General features: G+C 37.9%; 1 protein-coding gene across 1 annotated transcript in view; it reads right to left on the bottom strand.

The window, feature by feature from the left end:
* Positions 1-15847, bottom strand: part of LOC133522365 (serine/threonine-protein kinase ATR-like) — a 44617-nt gene extending 28770 nt beyond the window's left edge. Inside the window, exons 1-12 of the mRNA XM_061857680.1 lie at positions 15562-15847; positions 15298-15420; positions 13061-14513; positions 11431-11964; positions 8815-10279; positions 8237-8439; positions 7566-7702; positions 5756-5845; positions 5220-5404; positions 3681-3796; positions 1980-2083; positions 1495-1685 (exon numbers count right to left, since the gene is read on the bottom strand). Coding sequence (XP_061713664.1) covers positions 1495-1685; positions 1980-2083; positions 3681-3796; positions 5220-5404; positions 5756-5845; positions 7566-7702; positions 8237-8439; positions 8815-10279; positions 11431-11964; positions 13061-14513; positions 15298-15420; positions 15562-15698 — 4738 coding nt within the window. The 5' untranslated portion in view covers positions 15699-15847. The remainder of the gene's footprint in view (positions 1-1494; positions 1686-1979; positions 2084-3680; positions 3797-5219; positions 5405-5755; positions 5846-7565; positions 7703-8236; positions 8440-8814; positions 10280-11430; positions 11965-13060; positions 14514-15297; positions 15421-15561) is intronic.
* Between the last annotated feature and the right edge of the window lie 665 nt (positions 15848-16512).

Genomic DNA, 16512 nt, shown 5'->3' with positions numbered 1-16512 from the left:
ATGATTTTGAATGATTTTTTTTTTATTACGTTCATTTGGATTTGATTTCATTCGAATTTTTTGGTATTTCATAGTTAGTAGTTTCCTCGTGTTGGTGTGGTGAAAAATTTTTGTTTCACTCGGAGGCAAAGTTTGTTTAACCCTCGTGCGTTAAAACCCTCGCAACGCTCAAGATTCCACTTCTCGAACCACTCGCTACGCTCGTGGTTCAATTTTGGAATCTTTCGCTTGCTCGGGTATCAATATTAGCACGAGCGGTTAAACAACAACTTTGCCCCCTTGTAAAACAAATAACTATAATTGTGCACCATTTTCAATACACACTCTAATGCTTACTGTATTTTGCACTTCAAAAGTATTGTGCTAGTCAAAACTACATAATCGTTTGAGCCTACACTCGGGCTGTATAGTAGCTAAACATAAGGTCTACAATCGATCTTCTGCCTCCATAATTAGAAAAAAGTTCGTTAGTACTGAAACCTCAGTTTAAAAATGACAATAAATTATAGTAGTCACAAATTGCCTCTACCTTCATCATAAGGGTTAATGTAAAATAAATAAATATTTGGGGACAATCTTACACAGATCGACCTAGCCCCAAACTGAGCAAAGATTGTACTATGGGTCCTAGGCGACGAGATACATACGTATATAGATAAATGCTAATATATATAGAAAACACCCATGACTCAGGAACAAACATCTGTGTTGATCACACAAATAAATGCCCTTACTGGGATTCGAACCCGGGACCATGCATCCATTTCTGAGGTAAATATATGTGTTTGTGTGTGGTAAAATAAAACGTTATCAATGTTATCATATTTCACATTAAGTACACGAATGATTAATATCTTACCAGCGACGGAGTCCGGTTCGTCCAGCAGCGCGTATATCTCGACCACTAGAGGAAGTTGTTCCAGCATGTTGTTTTTTCTCCTCATGTACAGTTCTCGGTATTGTAGACGCTCTAGTTCACCCCAAGTCTTACCAGCGACCGTTGAAATCATTCCCACGCCAAAAACCCCGGGGTATGATGGTCAATATCTTACCAGCGACGGAGTCCGGTTCGTCCAGCAGCGCGTATATCTCGACCATTAGAGGAAATTGTTCCAGCATGTTGTTTTTTCTCCTCATGTACAGTTCTCGGTATTGTAGACGCTCTAGTTCACCCCAAGTCTTACCAGCGACCGTTGAAATCATTCCCACGCCAAAAACCCCGGGGTACCCCAAGTCTTACCAGCGACCGTTGAAATCATTCCCACGCCAAAAACCCCGGGGTATGATGGTTAATATCTTACCAGCGACGGAGTCCGGTTCGTCCAGCAGCGCGTATATCTCGACCATTAGAGGAAATTGTTCCAGCATGTTGTTTTTTCTCCTCATGTACAGTTCTCGGTATTGTAGACGCTCTAGTTCGCCCCAAGTCTTATCAGCGACCGTTGAAATCATTCCCACGCCAAAAACCCCGGGGTATGATGGTCAATATCTTACCAGCGACGGAGTCCGGTTCGTCCAGCAGCGCGTATATCTCGGCCAGTAGAGGGAGTTGTTCCTGCATGTGATGTTTCTTCTCCCCCATGTATAGTTCTAGGTACTGCAGGGCGCGCTCTAGTTCGCCGCAGGCGAAGTTGCCGCGCGCTATTAGAAGCTTGTCGAATTTCTCCATGAACATGGATATCGCCCTAAAAATGTAAACCTTTTATATATAGACTAAAAGCTAACTTCGGAAAATGGTATGCGATAAAGAGAGTAACAAAATCGCTTAAGTTAGCCTGCTATACCAATATCCGGATCAAGTAATAGTATAGCAAACTAACCAAAGCGGTTTCCTTGGTCTTGGTATATATTACAATTTTCCGAGGTCAGTCTTTGGATTAGATAATGTACAGATGGGCCGATCTGTCGTAAAAGCACAATTTCACACAAGGAAATTAAAATTTTAAACAAGTGTAAATTACTACTAACTCAATACTAACTTGTAATTTTCATTCTCCAGGGGCCGCTGTTTTGAATGGCACCATTCCAACATCCATCTGTTCAAGAAGTCCAGCAAGGTATAGATGGTTTTACTACATTTGCTCTAAAATTAGAAGACATCTTTATCTTAACACCGTATCCTATATTATCGTTGTTATTTTTTTACTCATCTAAATATGTATAATGGTTCAACACTTAAATGAAACCAGCCCCGCATGCAGTTTAGGTGACCGTTATACTGGTAACGGGTCACAAGAAAAAGACGTTTCACCCTGATACTATTTTAACTTTTTTACCTTATGTGCGCGTAAATTTGAAACCTAAATATACGACTTATAATTCAATAGTGTATCAATTGATTGTTTAGAGAATTTACGAACTGTTTATGTACCTGCACTCTATTCATCAGAGTGGCGTGTCATTGTGTATCCCCTCAGCCTACATCAAGCATTAGTTTAATATGTATAAAGATATATTTGATATTGCGTGATACTTAATTCTGTTAGTCACATTTATCCTCAAACCTAAATATCAACAATTCAAGTTATCATCGACAAGCTTGTCAAGTTAACTGAACAATGCCGACGCCATGACATGAGGGTTTATGATTTACCTGAGTAAAATTGATTTCTTTTTTTTTAGCAAAAGTATGTGCAATAGTGCGATGTGCACGTATAGTCAAAGGGAGTGTGCAGCAAGAGCAGGCAGCGCTGAAAGCACTAAAGAAAATATCCGTCACCTCCTCTCTCGTGTGAGAATGTCGAGAGGAGCTTAACTCAATAGGCAGGCAAAGCATCATCACGGTGGCATGGGTACCAGGGCACCAGAGGGAAACGGGAATGAGAAAACGGAATATATGGGTCCGGAACCGGCTTTGCCTACGTCAGCGGGTGTCATGAAGGGAATCCTAACACCCGACGCAATTGCGTGGCTGAACGCTCTGAATATTGACATTTAATTTTAATTGTAATGTAATTTTTATTCTGTGATATTTATGTAACTACCTATTTTTTGTATAAGCCATACGATTAAATAAATAAATGAAGGGAATCATAGAGAAGGTAAAAGAGATGGAACACAAAGAGAATGGGAAGAAGAGGCTGGATGCAGACAGTCGAAGAGGATGGTAAAAGCTATAGATTACAGGAGAACCAGGTATCTTTTGAAACTAGGTAAGAGCAGTCTGAGACTAGTGACGGGTATATATTACTGGTCATAACACTCTCAACAGACATCTTAAGATAATGGAAATTAGTAGGGACGACGCCTCCTGTCCATACGGTGGTAAGAAGGAGACTGGCTTACACATACTAGTAGAATGTATTATGTATGACCGAGATATAATATAATACATTCGATAGAGACGTACTAAACGAAAACGAACCAAAAGGACGTCAAACTCAAAGATGTTCTTCTGTTCTGCAGGAAAACAAGAAGATTTGAGGAGAAAAGTGTGGGTATGCCGGGACAGTAACCTGCAGCTCCAACTTCAGGGAATTGGGCTGAATGAACGCGACACGTGATCGACAGCCCGCCTGTTTCGTGCCGGGCGTCCCTACACTACCCTAACCTAACTACAAGATTCAGTCTGTATTTGCATATAGAGTTAAAGTAGCCTTGCCAGTAGGTAGGGGCGGGGGGGGGGGGGGGGTCAAGAAATACTCAAAAACCCCTCACGTAATTAACGGACGCCCACTTACCTGGTTGCCCTCCTCTGCTTGAACGGTGTTAATGTTAGGTGTCAAGCGTACGTCTCGGAGCATCTTGTATCGGTGTCTGTCTGGAATGCCGCTTTCCGTTCTAGCGCTCTCAGAACCTGTAAATAATTTTCATACAAAACATGTGAAGACCGGTTTGGCCTAGTGGGAAGTGATCCTGCCTACGAAGCTGATGGTCCCGGGTTCAAATCCTGGTAAGGGCATTTATTCGTGTGATGAGCATGGATATTTGTTCCTGAGTCATGAGTGTTTTCTATGTATTTAAGTATTTATAAATATTGATATATATTATATATATCGTTGTCTAAGTACCCTCAACACAAGCCTTATTGAGCTTAATGTGGGACTTTAGTCAATTTGTGTAATAATGTCCTATAATAATTATTTATTATTTAGCCAGGATATAGATTGTTCATTCGGCTACTGATGTACAACATTTGCCATTGCACATGCACATATTTTGTTTTTATTGTAATTTCCACCTGTCTTATGTACAATAGTGTTTATATACAGACATTTATTTACCAAATCCAATTATATCATTGACCCAATGAAATACTCACGCGATTTTTTATTTACGTTATTTTAAGAACCACTTGGAATAGATTGTAAATACTTGTTTAAATTATTGCTAATATTTCTTCTTCATAAATCATCAGTCACATTGGCAATTATGTTTGTTACAGACCAGGTATTATGAATAAGATATTATTATAGAATAAATATTATAGGACATTATTACACAAATTGACTAAGTCCCACAGTAAGCTCAATAAGGCTTGTGTTGGGGGTACTTAGACAACGATATATATAATATATAAATACTTAAATACATAGAAAACACCCATGACTCAGGAACAAATATCCATGCTCATCACACGAATAAATGCCCTTACCAGGATTTGAACCCGGGACCATCGGCTTCATAGGCAGGGTCACTACCCACTAGGCCAGACCGGTCGTCAAGATGATATATTATAACCGCCACTATTTTCCCCTTACTATTAGCGCGTGACGGCGTAAGAATATAGGTAACAGATTCGCACAAACATACTTTGCCGACTGTAAGCGTATCTCATTATTACTTGATTTAAGTTTTGACATTATAGATTCTAATTACTGGTTCATTTTGACATTATTGATTCTAATTATTACTTCATTTTGACGTAAAAAAGTAAATTGGATTAACTAGTTATTAGCTAACAGTTTGATGAATTTATGTGCGGAATTTGAATGACTAACTGACTGAGACTTAAAACTTGACGTCTGTATTTAATAATTTAATGTTTGTATTTGATGATAATATATTAGGAAACACGACATTTATGTCACGTATTTTACTTTGACATGCATAAACTGTGTCAATACAAATAATTTTCACATGCCCTAGGGCCGAGCATATCAAGGGTCAACAATGTTAATGATATCTAATGTACCATATGTTCTTGTGAATAAACTTTCATTCATTCATTCATTCATCATACCTCGTCATTATATTGGAATTCGGATATAATATAATACCTATAACAGCCAGTATCTCCTCCTGTATGTACTGCGTGTTGTTGTTGGCCATGACCGCGTGTAGCAACACGTACGGTAGGAACAGGAACAGAGTTCTGACGTCACGGCGCATGCTCGGGTGCACGGTGCGAAGTAGTTCGCGAATATTCTCTGACTCTATTAGTGGAATCAGCTGACCGGCCCAGCTGGAAATCGAAATATTTTGGCATTTCAGTACAAACAAGCAAACATCCTGCTTGATAGTAATCAGTTATTGTAATCTATGGATGCCTGCAACTACTAGAAGCGTCACATGCGCGTTGTCGAATGTGAAGCATGCATGAAACTCCTTGAGACATAATGAGAGATAACAGACCTTTAAACTATGATGCGAATTTCAAATCCTCAGTAAAAAAGTATAAGATTCAATATCTACATAGCTTGTTTTTTCAAAGATATCTAAGTAATTTAATTTTCCGACGTCAGTTAAGTATTTTAATGTCAATATTTTATTTATATAATATATACAAATGGTAACTGTTTAAGTGTTTACTTACTTATGAGCCCATTCCAAAAAAGTTGTCGCAAACGTACTTCCAAAGAGAGGGTGAGCTTTCTTTGGTTGAGATGGATATGCCAATGTATACCTGCCAATAAATAGTACATTACTATAGAGGCCGGGAAACGTAGGGTTGCAGGCCAAGTAGATATAGATCGTTTCTCGCCGAGATTTGTATAGTGCTTTTCTCAAACTTGCAATTAAAACAAAAAAAATGTAATCAATTTATTTTGTGGCGACCTACTCGGCCCGCTACTCCGCCAGCGGTGCCTTACGCGCGTAAGTCCACGCGCCTGCGCGATGCGCCACCGCCGTTGCTTAGCAACGAATATGCACAACAGATCACCCTACCAAGCTAACTCAAAAATATTATTTACAGTACATATGGGGCTACTTTATAGCACTAGTGCGAGAAGTAGCATATTACGTTACTGTGTCGAACATTTAAAGGGCCATATGTACTGTAAAACGTTGTACGATACATGTGCGAATAGGTAATTCGCAACTCGTGTCGATTTAAAACACTCCCTTCGGTCGTGTTTTAATTTATCGCCACTCGTTTCGAATTTCCTATTTTTCGCACTTGTATCGTAATGTACTATTTCATCACACTTGCTCGAAAAATTTCTTATTTCATGCAGGTGTACTGAAGGACGAAGGCCTATTTTGTTCCCGCGGGAGTTATGGATTGTGAATGTCAAAATATAAAATGAGTTAAACTTGGAAACCACAAATAAAAAAAAAAGGTACAAAAATTTGGCTTTTATAGAATTTATCAATAACCACGGGAACATAGCGTAATAAAGTACACCCGCCATTCTGACTGTCAGGATGGCGGGTGTACTGTTTTTGATGATTACTTTATGTACCGTGAGGTAAAATTTTTTTAATGGAGGTACTAAATAGTACAAATTAGGTACAAAAATATGGTAAGCTTTTCAATTATTTTTATTTAGGTACACCCGTACATACGTACATAATTATTAATCGTGGCTGAATGCCGGATAGGTCTGTGCCGTCGATGCTAACCTGTCAAGAAATTACAAAATGGCGGACGAATGTTTGATATGTCACCGTATTTAAGAATTATTTCGTTTAATTTTTTTTTTTTTTCGCAAGTGTGATGAAAAACATTGTGTGTAACTCCGGGGGTAAGAATATTGCAATCAAATAATCACCCTCGTATCCAATATTTCACTTACCCCCCTAGTTGCACAATGTACAGTCAGCGTCAAATACTTTGTAGCAACCAAAGTAGCCAAATAGTTCGGTACACCATATATTTAGTATGGTGTACCGAACTATTTGGCCACTTTGACTGCTACGAAGTATTTGACGCTGACTGTACTATTGTTGATGATTGAATGCCAAGACGTTGTGTCACAATTTGACGTTAAAAAACAAAAGAAGGTTGCTTTACAGTCCTAGGTGTGTAAGGCAGTATGAAATTCCTTTACATATCATCTTCACTCATCGCACCTGATATGTAGTATTTCCGTACCTAATTTGACGTAAGTCATGACATTATTTCATAGCAAGTTTGAGAAAAATATATTATACTTGTTGTTGTAATAGCTGTATAAAATTGGTAGAAAATATAATGTATGAAAACATTCTGGTAATAAAATTCTGCATGTGTCTTAAGTACCATCGTCTGCATTGTTCACTGAAAAGTAAACCTTATTGCAATACCATAAGGTCCAGTAGAAAGATAAGAATATTGCTGATGCTGAGTATGCATTCATGTGTATAATGGTGCCCTATTGATTTTCCGAAACACAGTGTATAATATTAGTACACAAACAAACCTCGAACTCAACAGAGGAAACATGATCTGGTGCATGTGCTCCGGAAAGCTGTCCCACACGTCTTTCTTGCTACCGGTCGGTGAAATGTCGTATATCTTCAAGATCTCTTGTATCGTTAGAGCATAGCTGTCCATATTCTGAAGCAACGACAAAACGTTTACCTATGTGCGATTATTAACTGTATTTTATACTTATATGTTTCTCGTTGTGTTAAAAAACCTAAGGAAGTAGCCATTCGTTTCTACAGTCAATTTCATATAGATCTTAAAAGATCATAAAATATAAAAGTGTGCTTACCATAGTATCCTTCTTATATTGAAAAGCCCTAATTTTTTACATGTTCATGCGACTAGCTGACGTTCTTTCCACCGCGACACAACCGGCTCACGATTTTTTTAATCAACAATAGCATATACACTATATGGCGGTAGCTGACGTCCACGAGGGTTCATCCTACATAGCCGTTAACCACTATACGAGTTATCGCCCTGTTCCTGGCTCGCGGTTACATGAGATGTGGCAGCAAAGCAGTTGTGTTCAATAGAGAAAGCAAACGGGGCCCTATCGGGTTCTACGTATTGACGGGGTAGGTGCCCGGCTTCTACTACGCCTAGTTGGCCTAGACAGTCTTCAAAAACACATTTAAGCTATAATAAAAATAGGTGACTTACCATAGTATCCTTCTCATACTGAAAAGCCCTGGCAAGTTCCATGAGAGCTGTGGCAGCAAAGCAGTTGTCTCCAATAGAGAAAGCGAACGGCGACCGGTCAGGTTGTACGTATTGGCGGGGTAGGTGGCCTGCCTCTATGGCACCTAGTTGGCCCAGGCAGGCGCCGCTGGCCGCGCTTACTTGGGGGTCTGGGTGCTTGCAACCTGGAAAGGAAGTTTCAAATAAGTATAGGGAGCATGCACTTATTGGTATGAAGTGTCAAGGTCAAGTTCTCGATTTAGATGTAGCTGTAGATGGCGCTGCACGACGCGAATAGATTTTGTGTGAGCTAGATTGGCAAGTTTCAGATAATTTTAATCCTCAATCGAGAGGAAATTAATTATAGTGAGGCCAACGCTACTCCCACATACGCAACTACAGTTGATATTCACGAGTCTTCATTATGCAAGTATATTTCGCGGCAAATAGCTTTTGGCGAATTATTTGCCGCGAAATATACGGCAGCCACGCAGCGCTATTCTACTTCTACGATTTTTAGTGTAATCGATACTACAATTTTATGAACGGATACCACTCACCTTGTAGCAACGCATCTATTAGCTCAACTATAGCCGAATCGATGTTTTTCCCACCAAATATAGCCTTATGAATCTCAGTTCTATTCTTCTTCAGCAGCTTATCCAACTGGCTGAAAGCGTATGCTTTTATACGCGGTATATCCTGATCCAAATGGTGCAAGTACCATTTCACTTTATCGAGGAACGATTCAGGCTGCGTTCGTTTCACGTGTCTTTTTACAACTATTTTAATTTTCTCTGACAATTTTGTGTCTTCCAAAAAGAAGAGCTCAGGGATGTGAGAGCTTAGTAAGTTTTCGTTGTTTATAACGAGATACTGGAATATCTTGTTGATTTCTTGAGGCGCGTGTTCAAGCTGTTGTAAGAGAGAAACGGCTAGGTTAGTCAGTAATGGCCCTAGTGAGATGCTGTCTATGTTGTGTATGAAAGCACCCCATGCATCGGCAAGGATTTTCGGAAATTCCTTAGCTAAGGGAAGGGCCGATCTCAACGTAGCTAATACTTTAAACCTCAACGGTGTTAGGTACTTTTCTCCCATCAGTTGCATTATATCAGGAAAGCTTTTTAACGCTTTCCGTTTCACGGACAAAGCTACTTTAGCATTGACCAGCTTGTGATCAAAGTATGCCAGCACTCCTAAGAATTTCGGATTTAGGAAATCTGCTATTTGTGACGTACTCATGCTCATGCTTCCATCTGGTGTGGACACATCAGGGTCGTGACAGGCCAAGTATCTGCACGCGTTTAAAACTTTCTCAGGATTACAGCAGTACTGCAGCAGGAATTCAGTCAGAATAACTCTAAAATGCTTCTTAATAAGGCTCAGAGTCGACGTTTTCGTCAGCTTTTCTATCGTGTTATTGCATTTCTGGGCAACTTCCTTCGTCTCGTTCAAATATACGTGCACATAAACGTGTGGGAATCTGTCGATTAGGAAATCTGAAACTGAGCATTGGACTAGCGATGCTATTTCCTCAATCATGGCTGGTACTTGCTTCACTATGACCGAATAAGGCATGAGGTAAGGCAGAAAGTGGTGGACATCTTTTGAGACGAAATCTCTATAGCCGACGAAGCCAAACGCCCTTACAACCTTTAGAAGTGAGACAGCGAATTCTTTTCCACTGTACAAGCTGCATTCTACAAACAGTTTGCAATAGTCTTTTTTATATCTCTGGTATACTTGGTTCGGTGTATATCCGTGAACTTCGCATATTTCTCTTAGGTAGAGAACCGCTTTGGGCCCAAGCGAACATTGTGGATGCATAATAAAATATACCAACAACTTTGTCACTGGTAAAACCACTTTTTCATTGCCGTGAATACCAAACTCCTTTATATTGTTAAGGGTTTGTGTCTGCCTGTTATGAGAGTTGTCTTCTAGGCACGATCTTGTTGATTTAACGAGTAGATTCACACACAAATTTAGTGCGTTATCTTTATGTGCATGTAACTCTGTGGTGTCCTGAAAAAAACCAAAGCAGTAAGTCAATTTACAAGCATAGTGTAATAAATTATATTATCAAAAAATCAAGTAAAGAAAAAGGCTGAAGGCTGGCCAGGTTTAAACTATCTTCAGGTGGAAACAACAACTCAGTAATCACTAGAACTATTAGAGCCATAGTAAACCATACTAGTAACAAAACAAGGTTGATTTTTGTTTAATTATTTTTATTAAGTTTTGATTGTCATCTGGCGATATGAAATATCACTAGATGGCGTAATTAAAATTTTGTATATCCCACCTAAAGAAAGGACGCTTACTACAAGGAATTTCGTACATTGAGCCGCTTGCTCCTATCTCTATTGTCCCGCTCGCACAGTGTCATTGACAGCCGGCATGGTCGGGACAGCAATATAATTTACACATGTGCGATAGAGATAGGAATGAAGAGAAGGTAAAAGAGATGGAAGCACAGAGATAATGGGAGGAAGAGACTGGTTGCAGGCAGTCGAAGATGATAATTAAAGGTATAGACCACAGGAGAACCAGATATCAGGTATTAGACATTCGAGGTAATGGACATTCGAGTGAAATGGACATTCAGGGAATTGGACGTTCAAGGCCAGAATGCTTTTGAAACTAGGTAAGAGCAGTCTGAGACTACTGATGGGTATCATTACTGGTCACAACACTCTCAATAGACATATTAAGATAATGAAAATCAGTAGAGACGCCTCCTGTCCACGCTGTGGTCAGGAGGAAACTAGCTTACACTTACTAGCAGATTTATTATGTATGCGGCACCGCGATATAATACATTCGGTAGAGACACACTGAAAGAAAACGAACTAGAGGATATCGAACCCAAAGATGTCCATCTGTTCTGCAGGAAAACGAGAAGATTTGAAGAATAGTGTGGGAATGCCGCCGGGACAGTAACCTGCAGCTCCAACTTCAGGGAATTGGGCTGAATGAACGCGACAAGTGATCGACAGCCCGCCTGTTTCCGGCCGGGCGTCCCTACACGCTGTAATGTTATGATAACTTGATTCAAATAAATACACTACATCTTCATCTAGAGATAGGAACAGGCGGACATTAATTAACTTTGTTCTGAGATTGTCAGTTTCTGCTATTACACCAGCAACTATACAAGTAAATTTTATATTTACCTCTTGATTTCCCAACAGGGGCTTGAGAGCTTCCAAAATATGATGACAATTCTCTTCACACACCATATCATTCGGCACACCACCATTAAACACATAATAGTGCCTACATAATCTCCTCACAAGATCCCAATAGCATGTATTATTCAGGTCTACATACTGAGTAGCATTCAAGAATTTGCTAAAGAGGTTTCTCAAACCTAATGTTGTTGTTTGGTTCTCTGAGGCATTGGTACTTTCTGAATGAAGAATCAGATGTTCAGAACTAGTTTCATCAGTCTTATGGCAATCAGAACAAATTATAGATAAATTTATTGTGCCATTATTGAATATCGAATGGCCTTCAGTCCCATCAGCATGGTCTAATACAACACTGTATGTGCCCAATGCTATACAAGATATTGCGGGTAGTTCTTTGGTTAGGAGTTTCTGTATGTGTTTGTTTTTAGTGAGGAATGCGGGCATGAGTATGTCGCCAATGAGTTTGCTGGCTGATAGAACTTTGTTGATGAGAAGGAGACTGCTTAGTGATATTACCTGAAATATAAAAAAATAGTAATGTGGGTAAGTCACTTTTTTTAAAGATGTTTAACACTGTGCATTTACACAGCTGCTGTGCACTAGAAACCAAGTATGTAAAATAGTAGGATTAATATGAACCAATTCACCACATTCAATAGTATACGGCACCAGGGGAAAATTAATTATTGATCTCCCAGAACCGCTTTTTCTACGAACTAGAAAATGTTCAGGAATTTAAACTTGCATTATATAATTTTTTGGCAACTAAGGCCTACTACACCGTTCAGGAATACCTTAATGACATATATTCATAGTTATAAGCTTACCTTGTTAGTAAAAACCTAGTTATTAATTAATTTAATTTAATATAATGCATGCGACACACATGACATTACATAATATTTGCATGTCTCTATGACTAAACATGTAGTTCTATTATATTATTATTACTTAAGACCTATTGTAAATACCATGTTTAAGCAAATAAAACTCTGAATCTGAATTAATTACAGGACATAACACATTAAACAAACACCTACACAATATGGGTAAAACAGACAGTACAGAGCGTGCAAGGAAGAAGAGGAAACAACACATTCTCCTAGACTGCAAACAGGTTGTAGTATACAGGAACAAATACCTAGGGACTCCGTGCACACTAAGAGAGCCAGTTAGCAACCTGAAAACTGTGCTAGGCTTCTTGGAGGAGCTGAGGTGGTTAGAGTAGCGGTACCTCGTTTCACACACAATAGGCACAATGGTTGTCGATTTGCGGAAAATGCCCAGAAGCACTAACTAACTAACTAACTAACTAACACTGTGCATCTTTCATGAGAACATTATACTGTTCCTGTATCTTGCATGCCAAACTATCTTTGTGGCACTTGTGTGGCGTGTTAACCTATTAAAAGCTATATTATCAGATTAACGGCCAGCAACCACTATATTGTATTATGTAACAAGCTGGGCTTCCTACCCTACACTTTTTTGCAATAAAAGAGTAATAAAGTAATTTTTGTATAGTAAATTTTCTATGAAGTGCATCCATGTATCTACTTATTTTACTTCAAGACAGCAGTAAATCATCCAAAAAATAATAATATAAACTTACCTCTAGATAAATCAATTCATTTTTAACTTTGATCAAGTTGTTGAACATGAGAGTCACAAATCTGCCCCAAGCCTCATTTACTTTATTTTTCTTCAAAATGGTCAATGCGGCTAGCACATGTTTCAAAACAACGGCTGTTGTCTTTTGATCAAAATTGGAAGAAAATGATGAAAACCCTGAAGAGGTCTGCAGACTTATCAACCGGAGTAGTTCATTAGTTTCATCAACTGCCAATGTAGATTTGTCTAAAAGACCTATTGTGTCTAATATCATATTCAACATTATATCCAGGATATCTGGAAGCTGCAATAGTTCATCTCTAAATATTGTTACATTTCGCAGTTGTAATGCCCATACGCCTTTAGCTGTTTCTTTACTCAACAAAGAAGAGTAGCTTATGTATTCTTCTCTTCTATTACTTTTCATGCTTTGTACATAAACTTTGTATAATATCCTCAAAACTGCTCGACATTTATGTAATGTATATTCAAAGAGCACTTTTTCTCCATATATGCTGTCAAGTTTTCGTAACTCTTGAAAAACTGACATTAATTGATTATAATACCAGTTTTCTGTTAAATTAACAGGTCTTTTATTTTCTATATTGCTCTGGATATGCGATATGATGCTACTGCAATAGCATTCAGCAAGCATATTTACTTCGGAAGCATCTCGTTTTTTTATCTCCATCAAATCTTCTGGTAGCTCAATTTTGCTGCTCATTGAAAGGCAATATAATTTCAACTCTTTGCCAAAAACATCATTGCTCTTCGTTCGAAGAATAACTGTGCATATTGTAGTTAATAGTTCTGTGTATTCTTGCTCTATGTTTCCTTCAATGAACTTCATTAATGTCAAAGATATAGATTTGAAGTTCTCTAAATCTAATTTGTCCACTTCACCTTTTTCATAATACACATTCAATGACTTAATCATAGCTTCTAAGCTCTTCAACAATTCTTTGTAAACCTCTGGGAAAATTTGGTGAAATTTGCCTATAGCCATTTGCTCATAGTTTGTAAAGAAATCAGCAAAAAACTTCAATGATGCAAGTTTTAAATCTGTACTAAAATTGTCCAGTACATACAGCACTTGTTCAAAGACTTTCTCATATTCTGCCTTGTACTGATCAATGGCTATGGCTTTAAATGCAATGCTCTGGGACAGCAGTTGCAAGGTAAGATCTATCATTGATTTACATGACTTTAAATCCTTTATTTGAACATAAATTGGTTCTAACTTCAATTCCACATTTGGAATCACAACTTTGTCTGGAGTAAAATGCTCTAAAGATATCTCTACAAGTTGATTGTTTGCAGCATCATTATAACACTGAATAAGTTTATTGAGTATTGAAAAATATTCAGAATGCAATTTGTCATAAAATGATGCATCATTCATACTCAGAATATGTAGAATTTTCAACTGCGCATCTTTACTTAATGTATGTATTCTGGAAATAACATCAATTCATAATTTTTTATTTATTTATATATTTTTGTTTTCAATTCATAATTAATTATAAAATAAGGAACAGAGAATGCCAACATAACTAGTATTAGTGTTTCTAAATAGTATTGCGGATTTGCAGTCTTGGCTGCCCTAGGCCCCAGACCTTCTTCTAGTAAGTTCTAGTTGCACCTTTCTCAGGACCCATAATATTTAGTAACCCTAATATCTGAGCACTCTATTAGGGCCTTAGGGCAAATCCACCACTGCTAAATTGTAATCGTGAATTTATTATAAACTTTAGCCACCCAGAGACTTACAAAAATGATCTATGAGCAGCCAGAGAATAAGTAACAATTTTACATAAAAATATACTTCTATCTAATAGGAAAAATAGGTTTATAAAGGTAAACCTGTGTAAGGTAAACATCCCAGTGCTAGACACAAAAGATGACAGCCTGTTGTCACCTCTATTGCTGATGGCATTAAGTTTAAAGCTGACATGTACTGGGACAGTGATGAGGACTTGAGTGTCTACCTTCCTTTGCAATTGTTTTCTTCATAGCAACTTCTAAGAGCTGATTTTTCAGTTACCATTTAACTCGTCTGATAACTATTCCAATGAATTAAGTTATGAGAATGACACATGAGAATCATGTTATCAATGCAGCAAATCCTATAAGTCTGTTTAACTGGGGACTGAAAAATCTGCACTTAGTGACGTATGGTCTAAATATTAATCTATAATTTGTTTAAAGAAATATTCAAAAGGTAACACTAAGATTTACCTGTTTAACTCCTTTACTGACCACACATAAAAAAGCCGCCCTATCAACCAAGTATTAAATGCACTGTAATACACATCAGGATACTTTGTCGATCCTGGCCGAGGCACTAGGACTTCTGAAACACTGAAAACATATAGGTTCCTTTCAAAATTGGCTTTTCACTAGTAATTTCTTCAACGAAATTGTATATGAATATTGTATATATTTTGAACTTTTCTAAGATAATTAGACAAATTCTACAAAGAAATAATAGCGTGTACTTACCCTGATAGTTTGACTATTGAATTTAATAGTCTTTCAAGACCGTCGGCTGCGTTTTCCAAGTTGTTGAAGAGCACCATAGTCGGCGCATTGAACATTTGCCAAACCGTGAAGGGCCCGTCTTGGCCTTCTTCGTCCATATTTGTAAAGATAACGACACCTCCTCTGACACAGTACGTTTGACGCTGCTTCTTATAATTGAATATTACAAATAACCCATAAAATACTAAATAAACAGTTTGTTTTATTTCCTCATTTCCTCACATTCAATAATAAGTTAATAAGCAGTCACAACTCGTGAACTCGGTGTCAACTGTCAAGTGATTTTCATTTCCCGCCATTAAACACGTAAGGACGTACCTTTAAATATTATCGGTTTTTTATTCTGTTTGTACAAGCGCTAAGTTAATATAATTATTCTTTATTTTTTTAATATTTAAATATTAATTACTACTAATTTTATAAACATTATTTCTCAACATTAATTTTTTTTTAGTCCGGTTCGAGCAAATGGTCTGTGGATCCGCAGCGTGTTCGATCGCGTGGAAGGTGAGCCACCGTACGTTTGTTAATTAAAATAGCTATAGTCTGTCAAGCAAAGTCTGTCAGTAGCAATGGAAAGCAAACTGAAGTATGGCAACACTCACAGAGCAGTATTGCGCTAAGAAAAGCAGCAATGGAAAAAAAGCGCGGGAAACGTGAAACGCGGCGGTCCAGTTTTAGGTTTCTTGTAAATTTAATTTCCATTTTAATATTATAGATCAGGGAATCAGTAATTTGTATATAATTTTTCACATAGTTTGTATATATTGTTGTATTTGTATATATAATTAGTGTAATTTCGTCGTAGTTGGTAAGTTTTTTTCGTATATATGTAATGGGGGATGACGATCCTCCCGACCCTGGAGGTGATAACCTCCAGGTCGGAAGTAATGTTATTATCGATTCAGCAAT

This window comes from Cydia pomonella, chromosome 10 (assembly GCF_033807575.1).
Source record: "Cydia pomonella isolate Wapato2018A chromosome 10, ilCydPomo1, whole genome shotgun sequence".
Lineage (NCBI taxonomy): Eukaryota > Metazoa > Arthropoda > Insecta > Lepidoptera > Tortricidae > Cydia > Cydia pomonella.
This window is presented reverse-complemented; position numbering and strand designations above follow the sequence as displayed.